Raw genomic sequence first — 26718 nt, 5'->3', positions numbered from 1 at the left:
AAAATAAGCAATTAGAAAAATCTCATTTTCCTGCTATGCTTTTTCTCTCTCACATCAACCTGACTCTGAAATCTTAGCCAAAGCTGTATTTTTTTCCCCATCCTGTGCCATGTAATTTAATGGCCATGTAACTCTGATAGCTTCGATCTGTTGTTCTGCCAAGTACACATTACAGTCATTTAGTTTCTTTCTTCATCCTGTTGAGAATCAACACATACTCTGTATTGGAATCCTCCATGGTGGCTTATTTTAATAAATTTAATTCAGCTTGAAATTATAACTTGATTCTAACCGTCGTCTCTCATCTAAATATTCCTGGAGTGGAGGTTATTTGGGGAGGTAGAATACGCTCTACAAACCTAATGTGGACTCTGTCAGAATTCTGTTATTATTTTTAATCAAGTGATCTTCAAACTATATGAACTATAAGAAAGTCAGAAATATAAAATCTAATAATCAGGCAAGATTTAAATGTACTGTAATGCAGAAATCTGATGGTGTTCATCTCCTGCTGAAAACCTTCAAGGCAGTGAAGCCCATACTGCTCACCTGGGCCCTCCAAGTTCTCTGGCTTCTGCCTCCTCTGCTCTCTCTCTCTCCAGCTCCACCCACATCCCTCTGGACTCCAGCCATTTGCAGGCTCCCAAATGGGACACAGCCCTAGCATATTCTCCTCTCAGTGTTCTCACGTTTTATTTCTCCCTAACACACACAGTACACACCCATCCATGCATGTACAGTGCACACAACACATGACTGCACGCCATACACACACAACACACAGACCATAAACACACACCCTTTGACCACCACCCACTTCCTTGCCAGGTTCCCATGCATCCTTTAGGTCTCAGCTTAAATGTCACTTCTCCAGGGACCTTCCCTGACCCAAGAGTCTCAATTCTGACCTCTCATTTTTGTCTCAGCATCCCCCTCTGGAACATGTACAGCAATTTGTAATTAGACAGTGATCCGTGGCATTATTTCATTAACCTCTGTCCTCACCACCAGCCTGCAGGCTTCAGGAAGGGAGACACTGTGTCTTGTGTCTCCCTTACCCAACTTTGTTTAAATAACACTGAGCGCGATGCCTGCCACACAGTAGGATCTTAAGAAATGTCTGTTGAACAAATGGAGGAATGAGACTTAGATGTATACCACCACCTGCCCTTTCTACAGCTGGCACGTACCACCCGGTGAGCTGAGCCCCTAAGGGTTGTGTGACCAGTGAGCCGCAGTCTCCAGAGTAGGCCTTGGAGTGAGCCCGTCTCCTTGGCCTGCGCTCCACCCCACCCCATCCCTCTTCCTGTTTCTCTAAGGCTTTCCACAGCATGGCTCTCTCCCACCTTCAACCAGCAGAAGACCCCTGTCCCAGAGCTGGACCCCCCTTCCTTTATCTCTTGGCAGACAGTACTTGGTCATGAAATAAAAGGGAGGAAAAGGTCAAAATGAAACAAGAAACAAATCCTACCAACCACAAGGAAGATTGTCCCAAGACATTTCCGTCCTCATCCCCTGGACTCGACGCGAGGGAGTATTTTTGACCCTCTGTTTTGTTTCATGATAATGTACGAAGATGCTTTACCTCTGCACACAGCGGTCTCTCACTCTTGTTACGACGACTTGCTTTGAGAGTCAACGGTTTTGACGCAGTGATATAAGTCCTGAGAAATCTTATGCCTTCATGAAAATGTCCTGATAAAATTGTTTTCTGTGTCAGATAGCTCATTAGATTTTGACAGTAGCTGTTCCTTTAGGATTTAAAAAATCCTATAGGGCCTCATAATAAAATCCTGCTTCCTAGAGATTTCCAGGGCTTGATTTAGTATGTCTCAGACATCCATGTACGAATATTCTTCAAAATACTAATATCAGATTGAACTAGGGTTCAGGGCTATTTCTTTAAATATGAATACTTGCAAAAATATCCTGTTGAAATTGAAAATAACTCAAATCATAAATAATTGAGTAAGTACAATTAAGTAGACTTTATCATGTTTTGATGTGACAGCTTATTGTATGAAAGAACCAGAGACCAATCAAAGTACTATAAAATCTGTGACCCTCAACTTCCTGTAAACAAAATATCATGTACAAATATTTCTGATGCTAATAGCATTTATTCATTGCTTACTATGTGCCAGGCATTTCCCTAAACCTTAAGCATGTGTTAACTCAATGAATTGCACAACAGAGCTAAGAGGAAGACACAATAAGTATTTTCATTGTACAGAGAAAGAAAAAATTCAAGTAATCACTCAAAGTCACACAGCTAGGAAAGGACAGAGCCAGGTATGAACCCTGTCCCCTTATCAATGTATAGGCCAGGCAGATAATTCTTTTCTATTCCCAAATCCTCATACATGTACTTAAATATATTTAAATTTTTGTTATGCATCCTATTGTTTTGTGAAGGATAGTGCTAGTTTTTATCTTCCCAGGATTTTAACTGTTGCTAATAAATAGCATCACATAGTGATGGAACTGAGTCAGATAGACCTGGGTTTAAAGTCTAGCTCTTCCACTTACCAGTTTTATGACCTTAGGAAACTTGCTTCTTGTACTGATCCCATCCCAGCAGCTTTGTAAAACAGGGATCATTGTTGCTGTTGTAAGGAGAAAATGATAACCATACATAAATTGCCTGGCACAAACGTTATCAATAGTTCTCCTTACTCCCAGTGTGTGACGACTTAGGAAATTGCATTAATTCTCATGAAAAATAAGTTCCCATCAATAAATTATGAATCTGATGTTGTATACCATTAAGCTGAAAATAATTTATATATTTCTCCAGGAATCCCAGGAATATGAAGGGATAAAATCATTGATTAAGAAAACCAAATTGGGGGGCTGGGGATGTGGCTCAAGCGGTAGTGCACTCGCCTGGCATGCGCGGGGCGCTGGGTTCCATCCTCAGCACCACATACAAATAAAATAGAGATGTTGTGTCCACCGAAAACTAAAAAATAAATATTAAAAATTCTCTCTCTCTCTCTCTCTCTCTCTCTCTCTCTCTCTCTCTCTCTCTCTCTCTCTCTCTCTCCCTTTAAAAAAAAAAAAAAGAAAGAAAGCCAAATTGGGCCTGGGGTTGTGTCTCAGCAGTCGAACGCTCGCCTCACATGCGCGAGACCCTGGGTTCCATCCTCAGCACCACATAAAAAAGCAAATAAATGAAATAAAGGTGTTGTGTCCAACTACAGCAAAAAAATAAATATTTAAAAAAAGAAAACCAAAAATTCCCACAAAATTGAAATTTGAGCTGCTACAAGGCATTACATTAAAAGAGTAGTGATCAAATTAACAGTTACATGAGTGAACACAGCGATGCTGGTGGAAATGTGGAAACTCACTAGTTCCATGCCCATTCTGTGGATTCTGCTTTCCCACAGCCCTCTGTCAGAGCCTCTGAACGTTTATGTATGCAGACTGAGGGCCCGTGTACGCGTGAACCTTCCTGGGTGACAGAGGCCCACTGCAGTGCTTTCTGCTACAGAGAGAAGGTGCTTAGCCTCTGTATAAGAAATGCCATTCTGCTCAATCTCCTGCACCCCAGCCGATGAGTGGTAGCTATGATTCGTGTCCCATGAAACACCTTCTAGCACAGATGACATCAGCTTTGGGTGTGTGACACAAAAGCAGCCAACTCAGAGACTGGTCACACACCTTCCGGGGCCCAACCTGAATGCTCTCTGAGAGATCTGATCTTAACAAACGGAGAGACTGAGGCAATTATCAAGGGAGGGGCAAAAGAGAAATAAAGTAAGAGCTGCCGGAAGCAAGTTGGTGGGGCAGGAGGGACTCTGGCAAGTCACAAGGCAACACGTAAAGTTAGAATCGAAACAGCAACGATGACGGAGCAGATTTGCAGAGAGAAGCTGAGGGAGAAAGAGGATTCCCAGATTGTTTAACTTGGTTTCCTGTAGCAGTTCCGGTTTATCTGTATCTTTAGAGTAGACCTTCCAGAACTTGCTCTAGGATGTCCATTTGTACATTGGAAACTGAATAAAACATCTGCGGTACGGACTTGAGACTAAGGAGACATGCTGATATATGGCCCGTTGCTACAGACTCTCATTGGACATCCTGTTTCTTCTGAGGTCTTCATCATCGGCCTCGTCACCCTCCCTAAGATGGAGACACCTCTGCTGAGAGTAGACCCTGGGGCAGCACAGATTGATGGCACAGACCACCAGGACTAAGCAGGGGACCCACATGCGCCCTTCTGTGTGTCAGTGAGGGGAGATCCGCCCTGCAAAGAAGCCTGAACCGCCACAAGAGCAGTTGAAAATAGTGGGAGGCAGAGGGAGACTCCAGATGTTCAGAATTAGGAGGACGGTAAACAAGCCCATTCCCCCCAGACCCACAAAGCTTGCTTTTTAAAATTATTTTTGTATCTGGTAAGCAAACCTATAGTCTCTCTTCCTGGTTGCAAATAGGATAATTCTTTAGGGAATGATAATAATCAGAGTGGCTAACACAGTGTGCTGTTGTTTCTCTAGAAATTGCATGATTCACACATCAACGTGATTCTCACAATGGGTCGATCTGAAAACTTGGAAATGAAGTATAAACACCTCCATATGTAATTACTCTTCAGGAGTGGTTGTTTGCATACTTGTCACCTAATTATTTTTTCTGTTTTGCCAGATTCAGTGTCCAAATGTTACTGTAGCCATAAGCACACCTTGCTAGGTAGTGTAATGACATTAAGTTTGATATTCCTGCCATGGGGTGGGGTGGGGATCTGAGGTGGAGGAGTAATAGATTGCAGGTGGCCCTCTAAGCTAATGCCTGCGCTCTTCACGTAAGTGTCCATTACTAAGAAATGTGGTTCCCGTGCTGCCACTGTCTCTGTGACAGCAGATTGAAATCAGGAATATCTTCATTTCATCTGGAACACACACTTCAAATTTCACTCCTATCCTCAGTGCACGAATCCATCACATAATTTTTCATATTTTGACTTCACTCTATCATGTACAAACCAGTGTACAGCAAGATCAAAGACTCCTTTGACAGGTCGTGGTAAATAGGCCCTTCTGCGCCGTCCATCCTGCCTGGAAGGTCTTTCTTTCTCTACTCTCAGCAGTCACATTTATTTGGAGTCTCTTGTTAGGATTTAGAAAAAAGAGACGGAAAGGTGGAAGGATGGGAGGAAGGATGGGATGGAGGGAGGGGGAGAAGAGATGAATCTTCTCTGCTCAACGGTTCAAGCAGCCATGATAATCACATAATCCCTACACACACACACACACACACACATACACACACACACACATACACACACACACACACAGCTGTGATGGTGAGATGGTCAATGTAGGCTCTGCAGGCTGCTTACACCAGTCCTAACCGAACATGTGCATTTTACAGGGCCGCTGTTCAAGAGAGAACTGCAAATATCTTCACCCTCCGACACACTTAAAAACTCAACTAGAAATTAATGGGAGAAACAATTTGATCCAGCAGAAAACGGCAGCAGCAATGCTCGCCCAGCAGATGCAGTTCATGTTCCCAGGAACTCCACTTCATCCAGTGGTGAGTGGCCTTGTCTCCCTGCGGGCTGGGGCTGACCTGTTGGTGCGGGCGTGCCACGGTGATCCTGGCCTCTCCCTGCTCTGTCACTTCAGTTCCAATCAGAGCAAATAGCTTTGAAGCACAGTAGATGCTGAAAAAAAAAAAAGTTGTTGTTGGTTTAAATTTAAATGGAAAAATGGGTAGAATCAGGGGCAAAGAAAATTTCCACTCGGTATCTGGGAAATCTGTGTCACTCAAACTCTTCCTCATTGCCAGAGCAGAAGTTATCCACAGTGTGGATGAGAATGTGTGTGTTGAAGAGGTTGTGATGCCTATCAGCTTGTAGGAGTGCAGCTGACAGGGATGTGTTTGGCATTACCTGAGGGATGAGGAAAGTGGGAAAGCCCAGGAGGTAAAGGTTTCCCCAGGGTCATGCAGCTAACGAATTGTGGAGCTGTGACTTGAACTCACACCTTAGCTGGGTTGCCTTCGACAGCATGCTCCAACTGGAGCCAGACAACAGCCCCCAACACGGGTGTCAGAGGCAGCTCCCAGCCAGGAGACTGCCTCATCACTTGTCTCCTGTCTCTTCCAGATGGGCAAAGGGTGTGGCAGCTGGGACAAGGGCCACAGGTCAAATGCCCAAGAGACTTACGTAGTGAATATGGATTGTGCAGTATTTCCTCTCTGGTTTCAGGGTTTGAAAGTACTTCCTTAAAGGTCTGGATATTGTTTTAGGAATGAGGCCCTGGGGGCCAGGAGTACCCCAATTTCAGTGGGCTTCATTTACATTTGTGAAGGATTTGTCTAAAACAAGTTAATTTTTTTTAAAAAAAATGACCACAGTGAATTAAGTTTGCTTTTTTTAAAAAAAAATACATGCACAAAGGCCTATTTACAAAAATTAATCCTTATTGTAGGAAAAGTCTCCAAATGAAAAGCTACCCTGGAGTTAAATTTTCTTCTTGTGTTCTTGTGAGATGGACTGGGGAGAGTAGGGGTCGCCAAGAAGGGAGGAGAGTCGGGCAGGTTGTTGGCAATTCTACTTGTCTCCAGGTTTCTGCACAAAGTAGCCAGGAACCAGCTCTGCAGGGGAATCAAGACTAAATGCCAGGTGAAGGGGACTCCAAGATTAAATGCCAGAGGAAGGCAACTCCAAGATAAGAAAGATTTAGCCTTTTGCAGGTAGACAGATACCTGAGAGGGTGAAGGAAGAGTCAGGCCCAAGAAAAAATGGGATTGGATAAGAAAAGCTGCCTGAAGAAGGTCTCCATTAAGTGTATCCGCAGGACAAGTAACAGCTAGCCCAGATGTCCAGACTTAACAAGGACAGAGTTCTAAACACATTTAGTACCAAAAATAGGCACTTAAGTGGTTCTATTTAAAACTACACACATGTATAATTTATGGTTCTCTTTATTGATGCACACATATAAATTATTTTATTAAATTACCTAAATGCTAAAATAATATAGTTATATATATTAAATAATGTCTACGGCAATGAATTTAGAACCAGCCAGGTCAACATAGTAACAGTACCTTATATATCTCACTCATTTGAATTATGCGCTTCCTAATTATTTAGAATTTAATAAGAATTGACCCTGTGACTCAATGGCAATATTACTCTGAAAATTCCATTCCTACTCTTAACTATTAGTTGAACGATTTTTGAAAGTTTTGTTTATATATTTGTTTCAAATATTAATTAGAAGCTAAATAATCACCCTTTATCTGTGGGGGAAAAAAGCACATTTCATTTAAATATTTCAGTGGAGCTTTCTGAATCACATGAAGTATTGAAATAAAAAATGTGACAAGCCTAAAAATCATCGATTCTACCAGCAAATCACTTCAGAATCTCAGAAGTTCATTACTGTCCAGTTTGGCTAAATAATGGCCCTCAGAGTGCCTGAATCCTATACAGGGCACCTTGTGTGGAAACAAGGTCTCTGAAGATGTGTGATGATGAGATCCTCCAGATTAAATGCCATCACAAGTATGCCTGTAAGGGAAAGGCCGAGGGAGGGTTGGCACGGACGGAAGAGGAGAAAGGCCACATGTCCACAGAGGCAGACACTGATGTGGCCACAAGCCAAGGAATGCCAGCAGCCACCAGAAGATAGAAGCCGAGGAACAATCCTCCCCCGGAATGTCAGAAGGGAGTATAGTTCTGCCAGCACCTTGCTTTTGGCCCAGCAAAACTAATTTTGGACTTCTGGCCTCCAGAACTGAGGAAGGATAAATAACTGTTATTTTAAGCCCTCAAGTAATTTGTCTACAGCTGCCACAAACAGCTAAAAGATGCAGAAATTGCCTTAGACAAATAAATAGCTAAACAGAGTACCAGAAACCACTCTTCCTTTAGGTCTCCTTCTGGGCTAAAGTTCGTTAAAGCATTAAGGATATTCTTTTCCACTTCTCCTTTCATAGGGCCCTGAACAGGTTCCACCGAGTCTCTGACCAGTCCTCCATATCACCAAACCAGTGGTCATTTTCACCTCCATTGGTGCTACAGTCTGAATGTGTATGTCTGCCCCAAATTCAGATATCGAAGTCCCGACCCTCAAGGAGAGGGGATTTGGAGTTAGGACCTTTGGGGAGGGGATGATCAGGTCATGAGGGTGGAGACCTCCTGAATGTGGCAGTGTCCTTAGGAGAAGAGACGCAGTGGCCTTTCTGCATGGAGGACACAGCCAGCAGCAGCCATCTATGGAAAGAAAGTGCCCTCCCTGCCCTCCATGCCCTGATCATGAGTTTTGCAGCCTCCAGGACTGTGAGAAATCAGTTTCTGTTGTTTAAAAGGCCCCAGCTCATGGTCTTTTGTTGTATCAGCCTGAATTAGCTGAGACCTCTCCCCAGTGTCCCTCGGCACACAGGATCCATGTTGAACAGGCCTCTCTGACGCCTCTGTCTCCTGTGCCCATTTCAAGCTTCTGTTGTAGGTAGAGATTCCCAGGCTGGATGTTTCTTCCTATCTACCCTGTCTCTCATGGCTTTATTAATTCCCAAATGTAAGTCATTTACAGGCTGAGACCCCCAAAGTGTGCTTCCGTTCTAACCCACTCCTCTGAAACCCAGGCTTACGCAGCCAGTTGCCTGCTGGACTCGCCTTCAAACTTCGCACACGAACTTGACATGTTCAAAGCCAAATTCTCTATTCCACTACTTTCCCATTTCAGTAAGTGGCACAATCGAGCTGAAATCCCGAACCCAACCCAGCAGGCCCTGACACACAGTGCGTCAGCAGGTCCTGGCACATCTGCCTTTGAAACCATCCACTTCTCTCCCTCCCAGCACCCTCGTCGGAGCCCCCGCATCAGCAATTCCTTCCTCATCTGTCACCCTCCACCCTTACTTTTCCCAGTATGTCCTATGTATAGAATCAGAAGAATCTTAAAAACCTGCGTAGGATCCTGTCACCCCCTTACTGGAGACCCTTCAATGCCGTGCCATGTCACTGGGGACCAAGCCTAGACCTTTAACCTTGACTCTGACCTACAATGCATTGTGTGTTCTGGACCCCAGCCAATTCCGGCGAACCCCAAACTACAGATGTAATGTGCTGGGGAAATAGAGCTGAGGGTGGGAGGGGGGCCGAGAAGCACACGGACTTGGAGAGGAGAACGGGGAGGAAACGGCAAGACGGGCATTTCACAAGCGATTTTCTTCCAGAAAGCTTTTTGCAGATCTTGTCCTCTGGCCTTTTCAGCTGGGGGTTAGCGCCGAGAGATGACGGGGACCAAATGGATCCTGTCTCCGGCAGGCAGCGTGGCAACAGCACTTATGCAGAGCTGCAGGCTCATTCTCCCAGCCAGAGCGGGTGCCACCGCTTCTGGGAACAGACTCTTAAAGGTGCCGCCCTGCTCTTCCCTTAGCTGCCTGCGGGGAACCCAGTTCAGACACCAGGATGCCTTGTCAGCAAAGACTGCACAGCTCAGAGTCTCCTTCCACCAGGGGACCTAGGAGTCACTTTCTCAAGGCAGCAGTTTCCCACAGGGCTGTAGGGAGCAGCTCCTACTGTCTGTAGGAGGCTCAGGTTGGCGGTGGGCACACACGGCTTTCTGTGTGCTCAGAGGCATTCAGACCTCCAATATATTGGTCCCCCCACCTTTCTATTTTTTTTTAAGAAATATGGCAAAAGTCTAGGGAATGCAGAAGAGTGGACTTAGCCTGAGACTGGGCGCCTGGCTGCTTGGAAAGCCTTGACTCTCCGAGGCACCGACCTTGGATTTTCCTTCCAGTGTCTCCAACCTGCTCTCACCTGGAGGCTGCGCATGCCTGCACCCACACTTGCTTCTTGTAAGTGTTGGGAGATTAAAGAAGACAGTATGTGTAGGAAGGCTTTGAGAATGCCAGAAGCTTCCACAGATGTAAAGTATTACAGTCCGTCATAATAACAACGCAGAATGCACATCTCAGCAAACGACTGTTGCTGTAATTTTTAACTAATCAACTTCAATGAAAAACACTATAAAATAAAAGAAAAACACCCAATTGAATCTATCTCTGCAAAGCCTGAGAATTTTTAACGTTTAATTTCACATAACAGAAAACATTTATTTCCCACCTCCTATTTCAAAAAAGAAGATATTTGCTACCGTTTAATTCAATTTAAACTTCTATTTAGTATATTGCTAGGCTGATTACATTTCTGTTTTAAAAGCATTGGATAATTTGAGACCAAAAAAAATGTTATTAGTACTGACATTTACACTATTACAATGGCTATTTATTAAATTTGGACCATGGGAAGTTGACGAGAAATAGCACCTTGTTCAGCTAAGTGGCTTTTCCTCCCCACTGCAGATGAGAAAACTAAAGCTCAGAGAGGTTAGTTTTCTTCCTGGGGTTGGGACAGGAGGCGGGCGTGGAATAAGTGGCAGAGCACTGGATTTAAATGTAAACCTCCCACTGTCTAAAATCTGTATTTTTACTTTTCAATAACATATTTCTCTGTGAACTACATGCTAGTTATCATCAATAAAACATACCAGGGCATTCATTTTAGATCATAAAATCAGATGAACAAGCGACATGTTTTTGAAGGCAAGATTTGGCTAACTGGAACAGATTAGTTGATATCCAAAAAGGTTCTGGGGGATGAGTTTTGAAGTCCTCTCATCCTGTTGATGGTCAAGGCACAACCTGTATTTATGCTGCCCTACTGATATATGGGATGAGATGGTTGGGAATTTGCCTCCACAGAAAATCAAGATGGAGATATGGGAGAGAGCTCTTTGCTCTAAATGTTTACTTTGATAATTAGTCTCTGAGTTAAATTACTCATTTAGTACAAGTTTTTATTACCTGTTTTAATTCCTCATTTTTGACACTGGTTCCCAAATTTCTCCACACACCTGACCATGTAGGAAAAAAAAAAAAGTTAATACACATTTTAAGGTCTCTGCCTAGACCTAGTACTCAGAGTTTAACTCTATTTTAAAAATTTCTTCGGGCATTTCTGATACAACCGATACATTGAATCACTGATGTGTTTTGATTTATGACCATTCAGAATTGATTTTTTTTAAGATCCTAACATTACTTAGTCCTTACACTATTAAATCCCTTGGCTCTTTTCCAATAGTACTAAATTATAAAAGCTATAGTTGATGACAAACCACAACTTGTTATAATTATGACTCAAGTGCATAATACACATATATAAAATTTTGTAGAAAGTCAAAGGAGGAAAAAATCCTGACTGCCGTCTATTTCCCATGTTGAGACCTCACGTTGCCACTTTCTCTCACAACGAATTTTATGCCTGAGCCATAAAGATCTAAGAGCTCCTCCAGGGAGGACTGAGCATCCTCCATCTAAGACCGTGAGAAGCACAGCCCCAGCCACTGCGCAAAGGCTCTTCAGCCTCTCTGAGAATCCCTACACAACCACCAATAATTCACTGTTTTCTAACATGACCATTTATAAGAGATTTTTCAGCTATTGTAAAGAAAAATGTGTTTACTAAACAAAGATTGTTATTTTTTCCATTTGAACAACTCATTCAGACTCACAAACAGACAACAAGGTCATCTATGATGTATGAACAGAGAAGGGAAATGACACACAGAATGGCATAATTCAATGTTAGAAAATTGCATTAACATATGATTGCAAATGGCTGAAAACTTATCCTGAAAACAAGTGTGTTAAAATCATCCCCAAATAAAAACCAACCAACCAACCAACCAAACAAACAAACAGCAAGAGCCATTCAGGTCTAATTCAATGTAAAAATTATTCTAAGAAAAATCTTTGGAATCTTACATTTTTAATGGTGGTTCTTTAAAGTGAATCAAGGTTCATTGTTCTCACATGTACATAATTTCTTTTCTGGAAGGCAGAATTATTTACATATTTATAGGAAGAGCTTTTTAAAAAATCATCTCCATGACCTACTAGTGTATTTCCTCTTACAAGAGTATAGGAGTCTCTATACTTCCTACACGAATACAGTGACACAGAACACATTTAATAAAGTATGGGATACTTTTGTCACAATTGTCTTGATTTTGTGATCTAGGAAACCAAACCAAGACTTAATGGTTCATTGAAAAATTTGTTGGTTGACAATTTTCAAACTCTTTCATCCAGCCTTTCATGAAGGGAAGGTTAGATGAGGCGTCTTGAGCTACAGCAAAACATAGTAGGTCTACTTGAAAACCCCATATGAGTTTTGGGAATATATGTAGAGATGGAATGTGGAAATATACTGGCAACTCTGAGCACAAATAAAATCCCAATAGCTACACTATTTGAAAATGCATAAATTTGGTCAACTTGAAAATCAAGGTATAATCTTGGATTTTCTTTATTCCTCTCCGTTTGAGATGTGTGGGAGAATCAAAGACAGTTTGTATTCCATAAGCTTTACTGCTTTAGTGTTATAATGTTCAATCGTTTGAAACAATGAATGCTTAGAGTGGTAATTATCGTTTCCTTTTATTGAGAACACTTTCATGAGAACAAAGGTCTACTCTGTTTCTTGTAAATGGGTTTCTATGAACTTCTTCTATATTTGTACATGGTTTGGGGAAGAAAATCTATATGGTTTTCATTTATATTAAGGAAAACAAAAAAGAGATGTTTAATGAATGTTTACAATTCAGCATTGAATTATGGAACTGATAAAAAATATTGTATACAATGAATAAATTTTGCTCAAATGACACTTGCTGGTGATTTTGAAGTTTGACTCTCACCTTTTTCCTGTGTTGTCTTCCTTTAACAGCCCACTTTTCCTGTAGGTCCCGCCATAGGGACAAATACGGCTATTAGCTTTGCTCCTTACTTAGCACCTGTAACCCCTGGAGTTGGGTTAGTCCCAACGGAAATTCTACCCACCACACCTGTTATTGTTCCCGGAAGTCCACCTGTCACTGTCCCGGGATCAACTGCAACTCAGAAACTTCTCAGGACTGACAAACTGGAGGTACTTCAATTATGTTTGTGTTTTGAGATGCATTTGTGGTAGAAAGTGCACTTCTGTGTAGGCAAATGCTTGTCAGGTCATTCTGCAAAACTGTTCTGCAAAAATGCCACGCACACATATACACACACTCCTCCCAAACCCACCCACTCAACATTGTATGGTTTGAAATGAATGCCAGGTATAAAGAAAATTAGTCTGTGGGAAAGGAATCACTTTAACATAGGCACAAACCAGCTGTGTGGACTATGTGCATAAGGGCAAAATATTTCTCAACTAATAGAATATGAAATCAATCACTATTCAAGCTATACAAGTGGCTCCGAGTTCTGATAGCCTCCTCCTGTTGCCCAGCACAAACCCTTACTGGATCCTGGAACATTCTGGAGTTGATCAGAAGCTCAGCAACCAGGGCAGTGGGAGACAGTCAGGGACAAGGGTTGGAGCAAGCGGGACCATGACTAATAACCAATTGTTGTGAACATATTTCAAATTATTAAGAACCAAGTACACCTGCTCTAGTATGTTCCAGAATATCATCTCTGGTGGCTTCACTGGTGCACAGTGGGAATTGGAAGCTGGATAAACTTAGTTATTAACTGAGTTTTTTTTTTAAACTTAAAGTGTTATACAGATTCTAAGAAAACAGTCTATATTTTTATAAAACACAAATCTTCACGTTGTGAATCAAACTGATCCTTCTCCACTGTGTTAAATAAACTTTCTCTTTAATCAGAGCTAGATAATTCATCTATTAGCCTTACCACAATGTCCATATGATATTCAAAGAACTTTAGCAGGGTGTATAAAGATCCTGACAAATTTTTCAAAGTCCTCCTTTAATTACATTATTGATTTAAGTTGTTGGGTAATCTGTGTATACATAGAAGGTTGGATCATTAGAGAATATTCTTCCAGTGTGTGCTTGTTTAAATATTAACCCAGTAAACCTTGAGGGCCACAGAGTGTTTGCATCCTAATATCCTGTGGATGATTTAGGATTCAGAATGTCAAACTGTAAATATTTTTAAAGATGTATATTTTTTTACTCAGCTTCAATCTGGAGTATATGGATCTCTAGATGAGGAGAATGCAAACTCTAATCGCTCCTGTTTTGAAAAGATGCAGCCTATCCCTGTGAATATTGAATAGATGTGTTAGGGTACTGGAAAAGTGATTGGGGCTCCACCTGCTGGGGCCCACAGAGCTTTAGTGTTCCGTGCATGCCTGTTCCAGAAAACAAATTAAATCAGCAGAGTTGGGAACAAGTAGTCCCTCCCAACAGAGTTGGTGGACAATGATATGTAAAAATGATTCACAGAGACTTGAGCAGAGCAGTTTCAGTTCATTTCAAACCAGGAATGAAGTCAGCTGTATACAGAGACCCTGGGCAAATGCTGGTCTACACCTATGATGTCACAGACAGGAATCATTCCATTTGTAGAGAAAGGCTTACTCAGAATCTCTGCTAATAGCTTAGTAATCTGTACTTTGCACATTTTTTTTTTGAACTAAAGATGGAATGTTAATACCAGAGTAGGAGGAGACGGTTAACCACTCATGACTTATCCTGTTTACTTTTCAATCTCACCTGGCCACTGGTCAGTGAAACACTATTTCCCAAGTGTGTTTGACTTTCACAAGACTTGGGTTTCCTGTCAGTGACCCTTCATGGCCACCGCCACTTACACATGTTGACTATGAAACTGGACCCTAAGGAGAAATAACTTACAATCCTACTAATCCTTCCCTGTTGATATTTATAGGCAAGGAAGAATTAATTCATAATTAATATGCATACACTATTCATCTCAGTTGTCTGCGTCCAAAGCATAATTAAGAATACTTTTCCAGAAAACGAAAGAAGTCAATTAAGATCACATCCAACTGCCTGTTTCTTTAATGTTGTCCATGAGTCACTTGAGTAAGACCCATCAGGAGGTGCATTAAAAAGAAAGGAAGGAAAAAAAGAAAACCTCTTGAGTTCGGAAGAAATCTTTCTTTATGTAATAAAATCTTGATCCACCAAAATCTGAGGATGGAAAATTTTAGTTACTTGAGATTTCAGGCGAATTAGGGATTAAAAAGACTTCAAAAACCAACATTCTAACTCTATTCTCCTTCCCTCCATTTGTCTTACCCTTTATCTCTGCGCATATTTTTCTGTTTCTTTTTTTAATCTCTGGGGTTGTCAAAACTAATAATATAGTCATCATCTTAAGATGAATGTTTTGGTGTCTCGGATATTGCAGTTCTTGCTATTGATGATCCTAGGCATAAGTTCTCTCCGTAGAGCAGCAGAGAAGGTGGGGGAGACTGCAGCAGGCCCCCTGGTCCTGCATCCACCCAGAGGGAGGAGGAGTGAGGACCTCATTTCCCTATAACTTTTTGGAGTTGGACCCCAATGGTAGCTTGACCCACCCTGACATTATCTCTCCAATCAATTAATAAAACTCTATAGCAACTCCAGAGTGTTTTCAGGTAGGAGATTGGGGACAGGGAGACTGTGACCTTCCAACCGGCCACGATGGATGGAGGCTTTGCTGGTTTTTCTTTGTTCTTTTAGCTAATTTGCAGGTTTCGGATTATTTTCTCAGCTTCAATATTCCCCCTAGAAAAAGGGGGCAACACAAAAGTCAGATTATTGTCAGAGATTCTGTAACCTGGGAGATGGATAAGGAAAGCCTTAGGCTCCCAGGCACAAAAGCCACCCTGAGAAGCCCGGGAGGCGCCCCTTCGTCCTCGGGGAGGCGGCGCTGGCCCGCAGGCGCCCTCCCGCATCGCTCTCCTCCCTCCTGTCCTAGGTATGCAGGGAGTTCCAGCGCGGCAACTGCGCCCGGGGAGAGACCGACTGCCGCTTCGCACACCCGGCAGACAGCACCATGATCGACACAAACGACAACACCGTAACCGTTTGTATGGATTACATAAAGGGGCGTTGCATGAGGGAGAAATGCAAATATTTTCACCCTCCTGCACACTTGCAGGCCAAAATCAAAGCTGCGCAGCACCAAGCCAACCAAGCTGCGGTGGCCGCCCAGGCAGCCGCGGCCGCGGCCACAGTCATGGTAAGTGCGGCGCCCGCGCGCCCCGCCCCGCCGCCCCGGGCCCTCCCGGCCGGGGGGCGGGGCTTCCAGGGCGGGGACTTAGACGCTCCCCGGACAGTCGGGACCGTGGAGGGCTGCTATTCCCGCTGCTCCGCTGCCTAAGTTTCGTTGTTGTTTCCCCTTTTTGTTTTGTTTTGTTTTCCCTCCTTTCCTTCCCTTCTTCAGCACAATAAATAAATCCCTAAGGTTCAGGGAACCCAATGCGACCTGCGGGCTCCAGTTCTGCGTGAGCCTGCACTGTAGTAACTGGGGTCCTCTGAAGAGAGGGACCCGGTGGGGTGGGGACCCTGGTGGGTGCAGAGCTTCAGAGCAGAGGAAAGGAAGATGGCCCTCTGGCGCTGAGCACTGGAAAGCTGCGAGGAGCCAGGGAGGGGAGCTGTGGCTGCACCGGATGCCTAGCAACAAGTCAGGGGTTTTTCCACTTCCTATTCCCCCCCCCCCCTTTTTCTTTCACTCATCACAACGTTAGAACCTATCACCGCTCCCCCCCTCCCACCATGAAATTGTATATAGAACGGCAATTCATGGAACAGATGAAAACAGAAGTGTGCTAGATGGTGCTAAAACCCAGGGACCTGTCACCCAGGCTTGTCTCCTGGATGCGCCTCAATGTCCCTTAGAGACCAGCAGCAATATTATGATCCACACCTTGGGAGCCTGTTACAGCTCCAGAATCTCAAGGAGCCCAGCCCTTCCCTAGCAACCGGAGCACATCATGATGCTCTTGAGCCTACAGAATCTTGGGCCTCATCCTACATCTTTGGCATCAAGATCTGAATTTTAAAACCTTCTCAGTGTTTTGTATGCACATTAACATTACAGAAATACATGCCTAGAACACTGCTTCTCAAACTTGGCTACGTTTTGGAATTAATCCAGGGCTTTTGAAAGGGTCTGACATTGACCCCTTCCTCCAAAGATTGTTATTTGCCTGATGTGAACTGGCAGTGGCCTATCTTTTAAAGCTCCCAGGTGATTCCAGTGCACATCCAAGTTTGAGAACCACCACACTGGGTGGCAGACATTTTTAATTAACTTGTTTTAAAGTGAGAGGTCTGGCTTATGAAAGTCTATTACTCTATGATAAGCACTGTGCATTCACTCATTCAAAACAGCTAATGGGACCTGCCAAGCATCAGGCACTTTCTGGGTAGAATAAATAAAGGAGGCAAGTGTCTTTACCCTCAAGGCGCTTGGAATTGAGTAAGTGAGGGTACCAGTGTCATTTCTTCAATGACCTTGTAGAAATGCATGATGGGTGAGAGGGACATGAAGGCTTCTGTGGCCAGTCCTCTCTTGGGAACATTGGAGATGAAAGATATCATTTTAAAAAAACATTATCTAGGTACAACTATAGCCTCATACACTGACAACTGGCCAAAACAGATGAGTAGCTGTCATACAAACAAGTCCATCACCATGCAACCTTTTTCTCAAAGGCTTTTAAAGGTGTGGGCCTGCATTCAGAGGACACAGAGCCTGCCCTGATAACATCGCCATTGGTGTGGACTTTGTGGATATATAGGTCTTTCCCATCTGAGCTCATCTCCACACAGCTTGAGAAGTGAGTCCTCCATCTTTTTTTTTTCCCCAAGAGATCTTGTCCCTGTAGTCTTCTTTCCTTTTGTCCTTCGCTTTCTTATATCATTGAACATTACAATGATTTTTTTTTTAAGTTCCTGTATACACGTGGATGTGTACACCCATACAAAAGGGTCAGTAAAAAATAGAGAAATGTTAGCTTTTTGAGTTCTAGCAGAAGAGAACTAGAAGGAAGGATGGGAAAATGTTGACGAAAAGGAAATTGCTTTAGAGGGCAAATGAGTCCTTTCCACTTTTGTCCAGGGTGGACTCCATCTTCCCACCCACTTAATGAAGGTCTCATATTATAAGAATTTGTTGTTGTTGTTGTTGTTTCCATTGTAGTCATTTTTTCAAGCCAACTCTCAACTTATCCTAATTGGCGTGTTGATTGTTGGGCACTAAGAACATGTTTTTCCATATAATTCATCTTACAAATATCAAACCAGAAACTCAGGATGTTAGCAGGACTGGTCAGGACTCTGGCAGCAAGAGACAGACACCCACCTGAAGTAATGTAAATGACGAAGTTGGACTTCACTGTCGTGTCACAGTGCCCTTCCAAGAGGGGAGAGGAAAAACGAGACTCAGGAAAGCCAGGTGCAGGGACTTTCCCGCCTAGTTTGTCAGTTCCGTTCTGTGGGTCCAGCTTCTCCCATGACACAGACCATGACTCTGAGCTTCTAGAAGGAGGGGCACATTCTTATATCTCTTGATAAGAGAGAAAACAGTATCTATGAGTAATGTTACAGAATCTATAAATAGAGCTATTGTTTCCCATCTCTAGGGAAAAATTAGTTACATGTCATTTGGTGGCTCTTCCTGTAGTTAGAGGGATAAGAGCTTCTACTGGCTTAGCCTGGGTCACAATAGCCATTTCTCACTACTGAGGTATCAGATGAGGTTCGGGAATATGAAAACACCACTCCCTGCAACTCAAGTACCTGTTACGACAAAAACATGATACTAATAGTGACCCTAGGGATGAGCCCTGGTTCTAACTGTGGCCTGATTTTTTTCTTCCTGTTTTTTGGAAACATCAGTTTTGATGTCCACATCAACATTTATTTCTAATGATTGAAGGGACAGGGCACCTCTTACATACAGTAGGACATCCAGGCCAATGGGGCTAGGAGCAGAAACGTCATTTACACGCACAGGTCCACCCTCCCCCTGGTGGTCTGCAGCCACAGCTGCTCTCTCAGGCCCTGCCACACGTGTTCACAGAACACTCGTCACCACAGGCAAAGGTTGCCGCCCGGGATGCTGGCGGAGTCCGTTGCCATAGTTTCTCTGGTTTTTCCACCGTGCCCAAATTTGGAGTTCTGAGAAGTCACAGGATCCCACGGCATCTTCAGAGGCAACCCAAAGGAATGTCGTTTCAGAACAAAAGCCAGCATCTTTCTGACAGTGACATAAAAATTACTTAATCTGTCATGTCTTTTTAGTTTAAGTGAGTCACTCATTCGAAACCAGCAGAGGTGCAGCTGGATAAAGTCTTCGTACCCTCATAGCGAGATTCCTTAGTACCCTGAAGAAAAACTATAATTTAATTTCCTTTTAAAAGGACAAATGGGATGATGATTGCAGTTAGCAGATGTCCATGTCCCATTCACCTGGCCTCCTCATCTGAACCCAGGGCATTTCCATAGCACCGTTTTTGTTGTGATCTGTGGATTCCCCCCTTATTTTGATTAATGAGACCCTTTTCTTTTTTCTTTTTTTTAATTTAATTTTTAGTTGGACACAATACCCTTATTTTATTTATTTTTATATGGTGCTGAGGATCGAACCCAGGGCCTCACACGTGCTAGGCGAGCGCTCTACTGCTGAGCTACAACCGCAGCCCTAAGGAGACCCTTTTAAAAAGGAATTTAAAGCTTTTGACTCTGGAAGAGAGACATTTATTTCCTTTCAAGTCTTCTTCTTTTACAATACCTCTTAAAAATTAAGGATCACCTTCACCGGAATTTTTAAAATATGAGGATAAACTAGACAGAGCTTCTCGTGGGTAGTTTTAACACAAAGCATGCTTGATGCTCACGTACGCAGTCTTTGTTCACATACACCAAAATGGGGCGATGCGAGAAGAAAAGTAGTTTATAAAAGGAAACGGGTCAAGCTGCCATCGGCTAGATAAGTTTCAGTTGTGCAGGAAACATGCACGGGGACTTGAAATTCCATCCTGCTCCTCCACATCCTCTCAGCCCACATGGAAGTGGTAGCTCTGGTCATTTTTGCCAGGGTTTCCTGACCCCTTGGATTTGGTCTTTGCCTGTCACACCTGGCCCTTGGTTGCTCACCTTGACCTGCAGGAGGGTTGCTCATCAACCCATAAATAGAAAAACCTGGCTGCACATGGGCCACCTCCTCCTGACTCATCCAGCATAAGCTAGCTGGAGGGGTCCAGAGTAAGCAGAGGACTTAAGTGCTGGTGAGGCCAGCAAAAGTGGATGCCAAGTGCCAGGCACATGATAGGGGCTCAATTAAATAGAACCTTTTCTGCATGGGAACCTAAGCAGGCTCCCAGCGCACACTGGGCTCCTAGGTCTCTAAGGCTGGGTCTGAGCCTGAAGATCCTGCATTGCCGGTACACAAGCCAGCCGTCAGCAGCACCAACTAAAACAGAGGAGAGTTTAAAAACATCAAAATAAGCCCCATTGTCCCATGACTACTCCTCCACATCCACAAGGAGTTTTAAAACACACTTTCAATACAGCTTTGCATTGTGGGGCCTCTAAGATCTTAATTTTTGTACCCTCCTCTCTAAGATCTCAGAGTTAGCTTGCAAAGAAGACAGCTGCATCTAATAAAGAAAACATACACCATGCAGTGGAACAGAGACAAGTCACCCCTGTCCTGCTCACTGTAGCATTGTTTCCTTACATTCCTAAATTATTCTAATTATTATTAATTATTTCTATGGAAATCAGATTTCAATAAACAAAAAAAAAAGTGGGGGGGAGGGGGCACGTTAACCTTCCTAACTATCCTAAAAAAGAAACATTAAATATGTTTTGTTCTTATTCTACTGGGGGACTTCATTCAGTGATGATTTGTTAATTTTGTTCCTAAACCCAGCCTTTCGAGACTCTTGTCAGAAAAGATGCTCCCAACACTAGATTCATTCTGAAAATGCTAGACTGCAGGTGAAGGGGCAGCTGAGTCTGGACCACTGGAGGCGAAATGGTTTTGAGTTTAACATCCAGTTCGTGTTCCCAAGGGCTCTATGAGAGTAGGCTATGCTGCTTTCTTTAATTAACAGACATTCGTTTAAACTCAAAAACCAAAGCAAAGTCTGCATTTTTTTTCACAGTGTAATACTGTGCAGGGTCCAAAGAGTTTAAATAACACCACTGGCATTGTAGGTATTATTTGATGTTGAATTTACATTTGAGGAAAAAATATCTACAAGTTTTGTCATTTTCCAGCTCATCCGGTTGCTTTGGTTAGTAACATTCACTGCTTGACTTTCACAACATTGCTTTCCTAGTTTTTGGTGGCCTCTATCAAAACCACCTTCCAAAACCTTGGCCATCCTGAATCTACCTTGACCTGCAGCCCTTCCCACCTTGTTTTGAATCCCCTGCCCCAGCTCTTTACCGATCCCCTGTCAGGACCATACTTTCTGTTCTGAATCACCAAATGATTTTCCCAGGGAAAATATCATTAGTTATTCCAGTTTTAAGGGTCTATCACTATATTATTTTATTTAAAATGCCATAGTTCTACCCTCCAGAACTTTAGGACATAAATATTTCATTATTAGACAAATCTTAGGGATTTACCTATTGTGCTAAACACAGAAAAGGGATATTTCATTTTTTTTAATTTGCATTGGAGCTATTCCTTTGAATTTATTTTCACAGAATTCCATCTTAGAATTTTTCCATTTTTTGTTTAACAACAACTAACCAGGAATAGGAAAAATTTTTCATTGTGGTCTAAATCAATCCATATTTGTTATTATTTTGGTTGTTTAAATGAAACTATCTTCCCAAAAGTATGGTTATAAGTTAAATATATTTTATTTCTAGTCTTTAAGCAGTTCTTTGCCATTTTTAGCTGTTTGCTATTTATTGTACTTGTTCTAGCCAGGAGTTCCACTTCTCATTAATTGGTTTGATCACTTATGGTACCTAAAAATACAAATAGAACTATCAAATAGAAATCATTTTAATACCCAAGGACACTAAATACCTTTTTAAAGGTATTCTCTTAAATTTAATCCGGTAAGTTGTTTGAGATAAATTAATTATAATTTCAAATGTGATAGAAAACAGAATGGATGATAAGTTAGTCCCTAGAAACAGAAAAATGGAAGAAAAGTGAGAATTTTGGAAGCTCACGATTTAAATTCAAAATTTAAGTTTTTTAAGATGCTAGCAGAGTGAAGGAAAGAATTGAGACAATTATCCACGAGATTCAGACAAAAAATAAAGATCCAAACCCAAACAGTTTTGCCGAAATAATCTTGTGTTTGAATATTTTTTTGCCTGAATTTTTTTGTCTCAGTTTGCCACTTCATTTTGTTAGGCCAGATCTGAATTAAGACTGATTTTTATGAAAAATTTCAACTTGGATCGTACCTTCAGTGTTTTGTACCTGAAAACTAACTTATCAGAAGTTCTTGAATCCTATGGCCCTTAAAGTTTTGCTTTTTTTTTTTTTCTGAAGCAATATAAAAAATGCTTATGGTGTGTATGCAAGCTGCTGTTTTAATTAACTTTCCTGAATTTCAAACATCTATATTTTACTCTCTTATATGCTTTTAACTAAGGTATAGTAGATGCATTTTTGCTTCGATACTAATTTAAGGTGTAATATTCATTTCTTTAGAGAACATTTTTGTTGTTGTGCATGCCTAGTGTTTTGTACGTTGTATATTGCATTCAGAATATTTTTTTCCTTCTCACCTATCCACAATGCAATGCCGTTCCCATGATGCACCTCTGCTTGCTGTTTACCTGTATGTTAATTCGCTTGAATCCCATTGGCCCACTGCCATCATGTGCTCGCTGCCTGTTATTAAAAGACTCAGTCGACTGCCAAAGCAATGAAGCGACCTCTCGAAGCAACTGTAGACCTGGTACTTTGACCTTTCACCTTTCGCTTTGCATGTAGCTTTTCAGAGAACCATCTGAGATTTGTATTACTTGTAAGATATTGGTTGCAACCAATCATTATTATTAATTAATGGAAAAAAATTCAATAAGGTGTTTAGCCATCTCATTTTCATATGTTAATCTGTGAAATAAATTAAATCTAACAAATTTTAATACCTTTTCCAAAAGAGTGAAGCAAATTTACATGACTTGGCTCAGAAAATGCTCATTATAATTCATATTAACCTTTAAATTCAAGAAATTGCCATTTAGTTAAAGAAAAGAATAGGTATTAATAACACCAATGCTTCTTTCTCCCCCTTAGAATAGTTTAACCATTTTAAAAGCCGAAGCCATTTTTTTTTTTTTCCGTTGTTGTTGCTTGATAGTTTTTCTTTCCCTTAGTTGAGATGCTACCGTTTTGGGTTTCAGAAATCACGCTTTTGCTCTCAATAACAAATTCTCACTCATTCGACATTGCCGCTGTTTAAATTAAGGTGCATGGCAGAGGCATCTCCTTAGCTGTCGTTTTTTTAGAAAAGAATGTTGCAATTGATGATCTCTGTGGACAAGCAAGGTGTGTTTGCTTTAAGTTAGACATCTCTTATCGAATTCTTGGTTTCTAGGCCTTTCCTCCTGGTGCTCTTCATCCTTTACCAAAGAGACAAGCACTTGAAAAAAGCAACGGTGCCAGCACGGTCTTTAATCCCAGCGTCTTGCACTACCAGCAGGCTCTGACCAGCGCGCAGCTGCAGCAACACACCGCGTTCATTCCAACAGGTACGCCCCTGACCGTCCCAGTCTGTGTCCTCGTGCCCTTCGGTCATGTGCTTCCTTCTCATTTCCTTAAGCTGTTTGGTGGCATCTAGTTTGCATTAAAGGTACGATACAGCCTGAAATGTCTCTCGTGCAGGATATCTAGATGTCCTGATCTTGCTTTGATAGCTAAAGAGGGTTAGGATTCTAAAGCCAAATATTTGACAGGGCCAAGGGACAGATTGAACCCCATGAGAAACAGAGCAGTTAGGGCTTCTAGTTTTCCTTGCGTTTACACAAGCCCTGCAAAGTCATTCGTGTAAATAAGACCCTTTATGTGTGACAACTGAAATTTGTCCATAACGCTGAATGATCTAAACATAGCAATTCCAGTAAGTACTAACCTTTTTTTTTCTATTTCTATTCAGAGCACTAAAAAAAAAAAAAACAAAAAAACAGGCTATTCAAATCAAAGCAACCCTCTACTCATATTTTTATATCCATTCTCTCTCTTTCTCCATCCTGCTCAACTTTCACCAAGTTCACAAATATATAAACTCTTACCTCAGTCTCTAAGCCAATGTCTGACTCTATGAGGTGCTAAAGGGCATGAACCTATTATTCCGCTAAGAGATCAACTCTAATGATCATAGAATCTCAGAGTTTAAAGAATTCTTAGTGATCTCATCTAGTTGACAGTTTTACAGATGGGAAAACTGAGGCCCTCCCTCAAGGAGAAGTGAATTTTCAAGATGACACAACTGAGAAAAGACACGGAACCCAGTTCCCTATGCCTAGCCCAACTTACATAACACCACACCACCCAAACAGCCTCCATATATGGCTTCCACAGAATTCTTCTGAAAAATCAGATACAAGTAGACTTTTTTTTTTAAAGTAGCATAAGGTTCAGATAAGGGAGGAAAAACAAAGTTATAATGCACATCAGCTCTCCCCAGTTTTTCCCCACTTCCCTGACCAGAGACAAAGCCAGACACACATATGCACCATGCACAAAGGAGCACAGTCACCATAACTTGACTGTGGTTTTCAGCACATAGTCTGTTAGAAGCAGGGGGTGGCATAAACCTTGGAGAGATGACCCTCCATTGAGATTTTCTTTTCAAAGTCAAAACTCCTCTAGTAGCTATTTCAAGGTAAATGTAGATGAATAGTAATTTCATTATTGATCCTAATCCACATGATTAGACTTTTCCAGTTTATATTCATTTCCTTAAATCCCACAGCATATTAGGAATTAAGATTAGAGGGAGTTAAATAAATATTTCTGTGATTTTCTTTGGAAAAAAAATCTATACTTTTAAATGAATTAGTAACCTGTAAACAATAGTATTTATTATTAAAAAAATATAAATTAGATAAGCAAAATGATTTTTTTTCTTTTAGGTTTAGTTTTCTTGTTTAGTTCTGTACCTATCTTAAACTCAGAGACCTGTAGAAGAATCTATAATTCAGTACCTATTAGGGCTTCACTTTTGCCCTGTTACAACTGTAATTAGTGACCTCCCACACTCCTGGAGCATAGTGGTATTTGAACTTGTGGCCCACCTGAAACAGCAGAATTGCAGAGTGAAGGCCAGCTTACCCTGAGGCCCTCTACAGCGTGTCTCATAGACCTGTTGGCCACTAGATATTTTCAGAGAAAAAATTAAGGAATAACATACTGAGGGGGAAGGCAAAAGGACAAGTCTATTTTGGAAGAATGGATGACAAAGCCATTAATGTCTCTGGGGAGACCTGTGAAACCCTGGAGCCAAAGACAGGACACGCTCTCATGCATGTTAACCTTTCAGTCCAGTAACGACTGATTTGTTAGATCACTGAAAGAATTCTCACCTTAGAATATTTCACTTGGAAACCACTTAAATATTTCCAAAGCAAGAATCAATAACGTCCCTTACAAAATCACCTGATTTCTGTTTGTGAAAAGGTATTCTATTAGGGACCCATGCTAGGGGTTGGCAGCTGTGGCTGTGCACTTCTGCCCTCTGGTGGATTCTCTAGGAACTGCTCCAAGGTGCCTGAACCTTCTCACAGCGAGGTTTGGAAGCCAAAGGGTGGGTCTCAGCCCATTTAATCCTGGGAATGAGAAGTGTTTCCATCTGTTACATGATGTAAAGATCATAGTGGACAGACTGTGGATCTCATGTTCTGAAGTGGTGTTCTAAGAAACTTTCACATTTCTTTTAAATGATAAACAAGAAAATAATTATATCAGAAGGATTTTCTTTTAATTTTTATTATATAATCTTTCTCCCACTTAAATCCATAACAGAAGATTCTGTGTTTATGTTAGGTCGAGTTTTTACTTCAGGGTTTCTTTCTTACAAACCATATTTTCGACAGTATTTTTTAAGTGATAATAATAATAATCCTTTACTGTTAAGCTGGTTGTTTTAATACCTCTACAAGTCAAGTAAGGTGCTCAAAAATAATTGTAACTTGGTAAGTTATTATTTTTAAATGGACAATTTTTTCCAAAAATGTTTTACATAAGCAACTATCATGAATAAGAAGCAAAAAACATTTTTTATTCTCCTAGAGGCTACCCTTTGTCAAAAGGTCATTCATAGCAAAGCTTTTGATAAACTACTAACAATCTGCCATTGACACAATATGAAATTGGAGTTTAGAAATTATGCCTCCAGGCTGTACACATATTAATATACAATATCACACAAAATATGAGATTCATCTCCAAAATTTTATTAAGATAATTATTGCCCTGGTTGATGTCCTGGCACATTTGTAGTGGGTGGGATTTTTTTCCTTTTTTTCCCCCCTTTTTTGATAGGGATTATTTTAACCAAGCAGTTATACATTTTTCTTTGCTATGTTAGGAAAGTGGCAAAACCACACAGAGTTACAAAAATAGCAGCATAATAATTCTTGGCATTTCTCTGACAGGTTTATTCTGAGTTACTGTAAGTGTTCTTATAGACATTATCTCATTATTCTTCAAGATGTTGCCGTTCTATTACTAGCGAGCATAGTTATTTGCATTTTGCAGATGGAAAAACTGAGGCTGTGTGTACACTGCAAGGCAATATATAAAATTAATGGATTTATCCAGATAGTTCTTGCTCACAGACACTAGAGCTGAAATATTTGTGCAACTGAAGCAGAAACGAGAAGAAGGCTTTGCTCATAAAATGAGTGCCCTAGTGAAAAGCCTCAATTGGACAGAACA

At 41.5% G+C, this 26718-nt stretch overlaps 1 protein-coding gene across 9 annotated transcripts in view; it reads left to right on the top strand.

Annotated features, from left to right (window-relative positions):
- Mbnl2 (muscleblind like splicing regulator 2) overlaps positions 1 to 26718 on the top strand; it is a 151405-nt gene that overhangs the window by 94059 nt on the left and 30628 nt on the right. For 5 of the 9 annotated variants that reach the window (XM_046454887.2, XM_058582777.1, XM_046454883.2 and 2 more), the window contains exons 3-7: positions 5377 to 5541; positions 12761 to 12961; positions 15763 to 16026; positions 22682 to 22735; positions 23378 to 23531. In XM_046454887.2, the coding sequence (XP_046310843.1) occupies positions 5377 to 5541; positions 12761 to 12961; positions 15763 to 16026; positions 22682 to 22735; positions 23378 to 23531 (838 nt within the window). The remainder of the gene's footprint in view (positions 1 to 5376; positions 5542 to 12760; positions 12962 to 15762; positions 16027 to 22681; positions 22736 to 23377; positions 23532 to 26718) is intronic. The other 4 variants (XM_046454891.2, XM_058582779.1, XM_046454889.2 and 1 more) reach the window with 1 other exon arrangement.

The sequence above is a fragment of the Marmota monax genome, unplaced genomic scaffold (assembly GCF_021218885.2).
Source record: "Marmota monax isolate L192 unplaced genomic scaffold, Marmota_monax_Labrador192_F-V1.1 WCK01_AAM20220418_F8-fsc00026, whole genome shotgun sequence".
Lineage (NCBI taxonomy): Eukaryota > Metazoa > Chordata > Mammalia > Rodentia > Sciuridae > Marmota > Marmota monax.
This window is presented reverse-complemented; position numbering and strand designations above follow the sequence as displayed.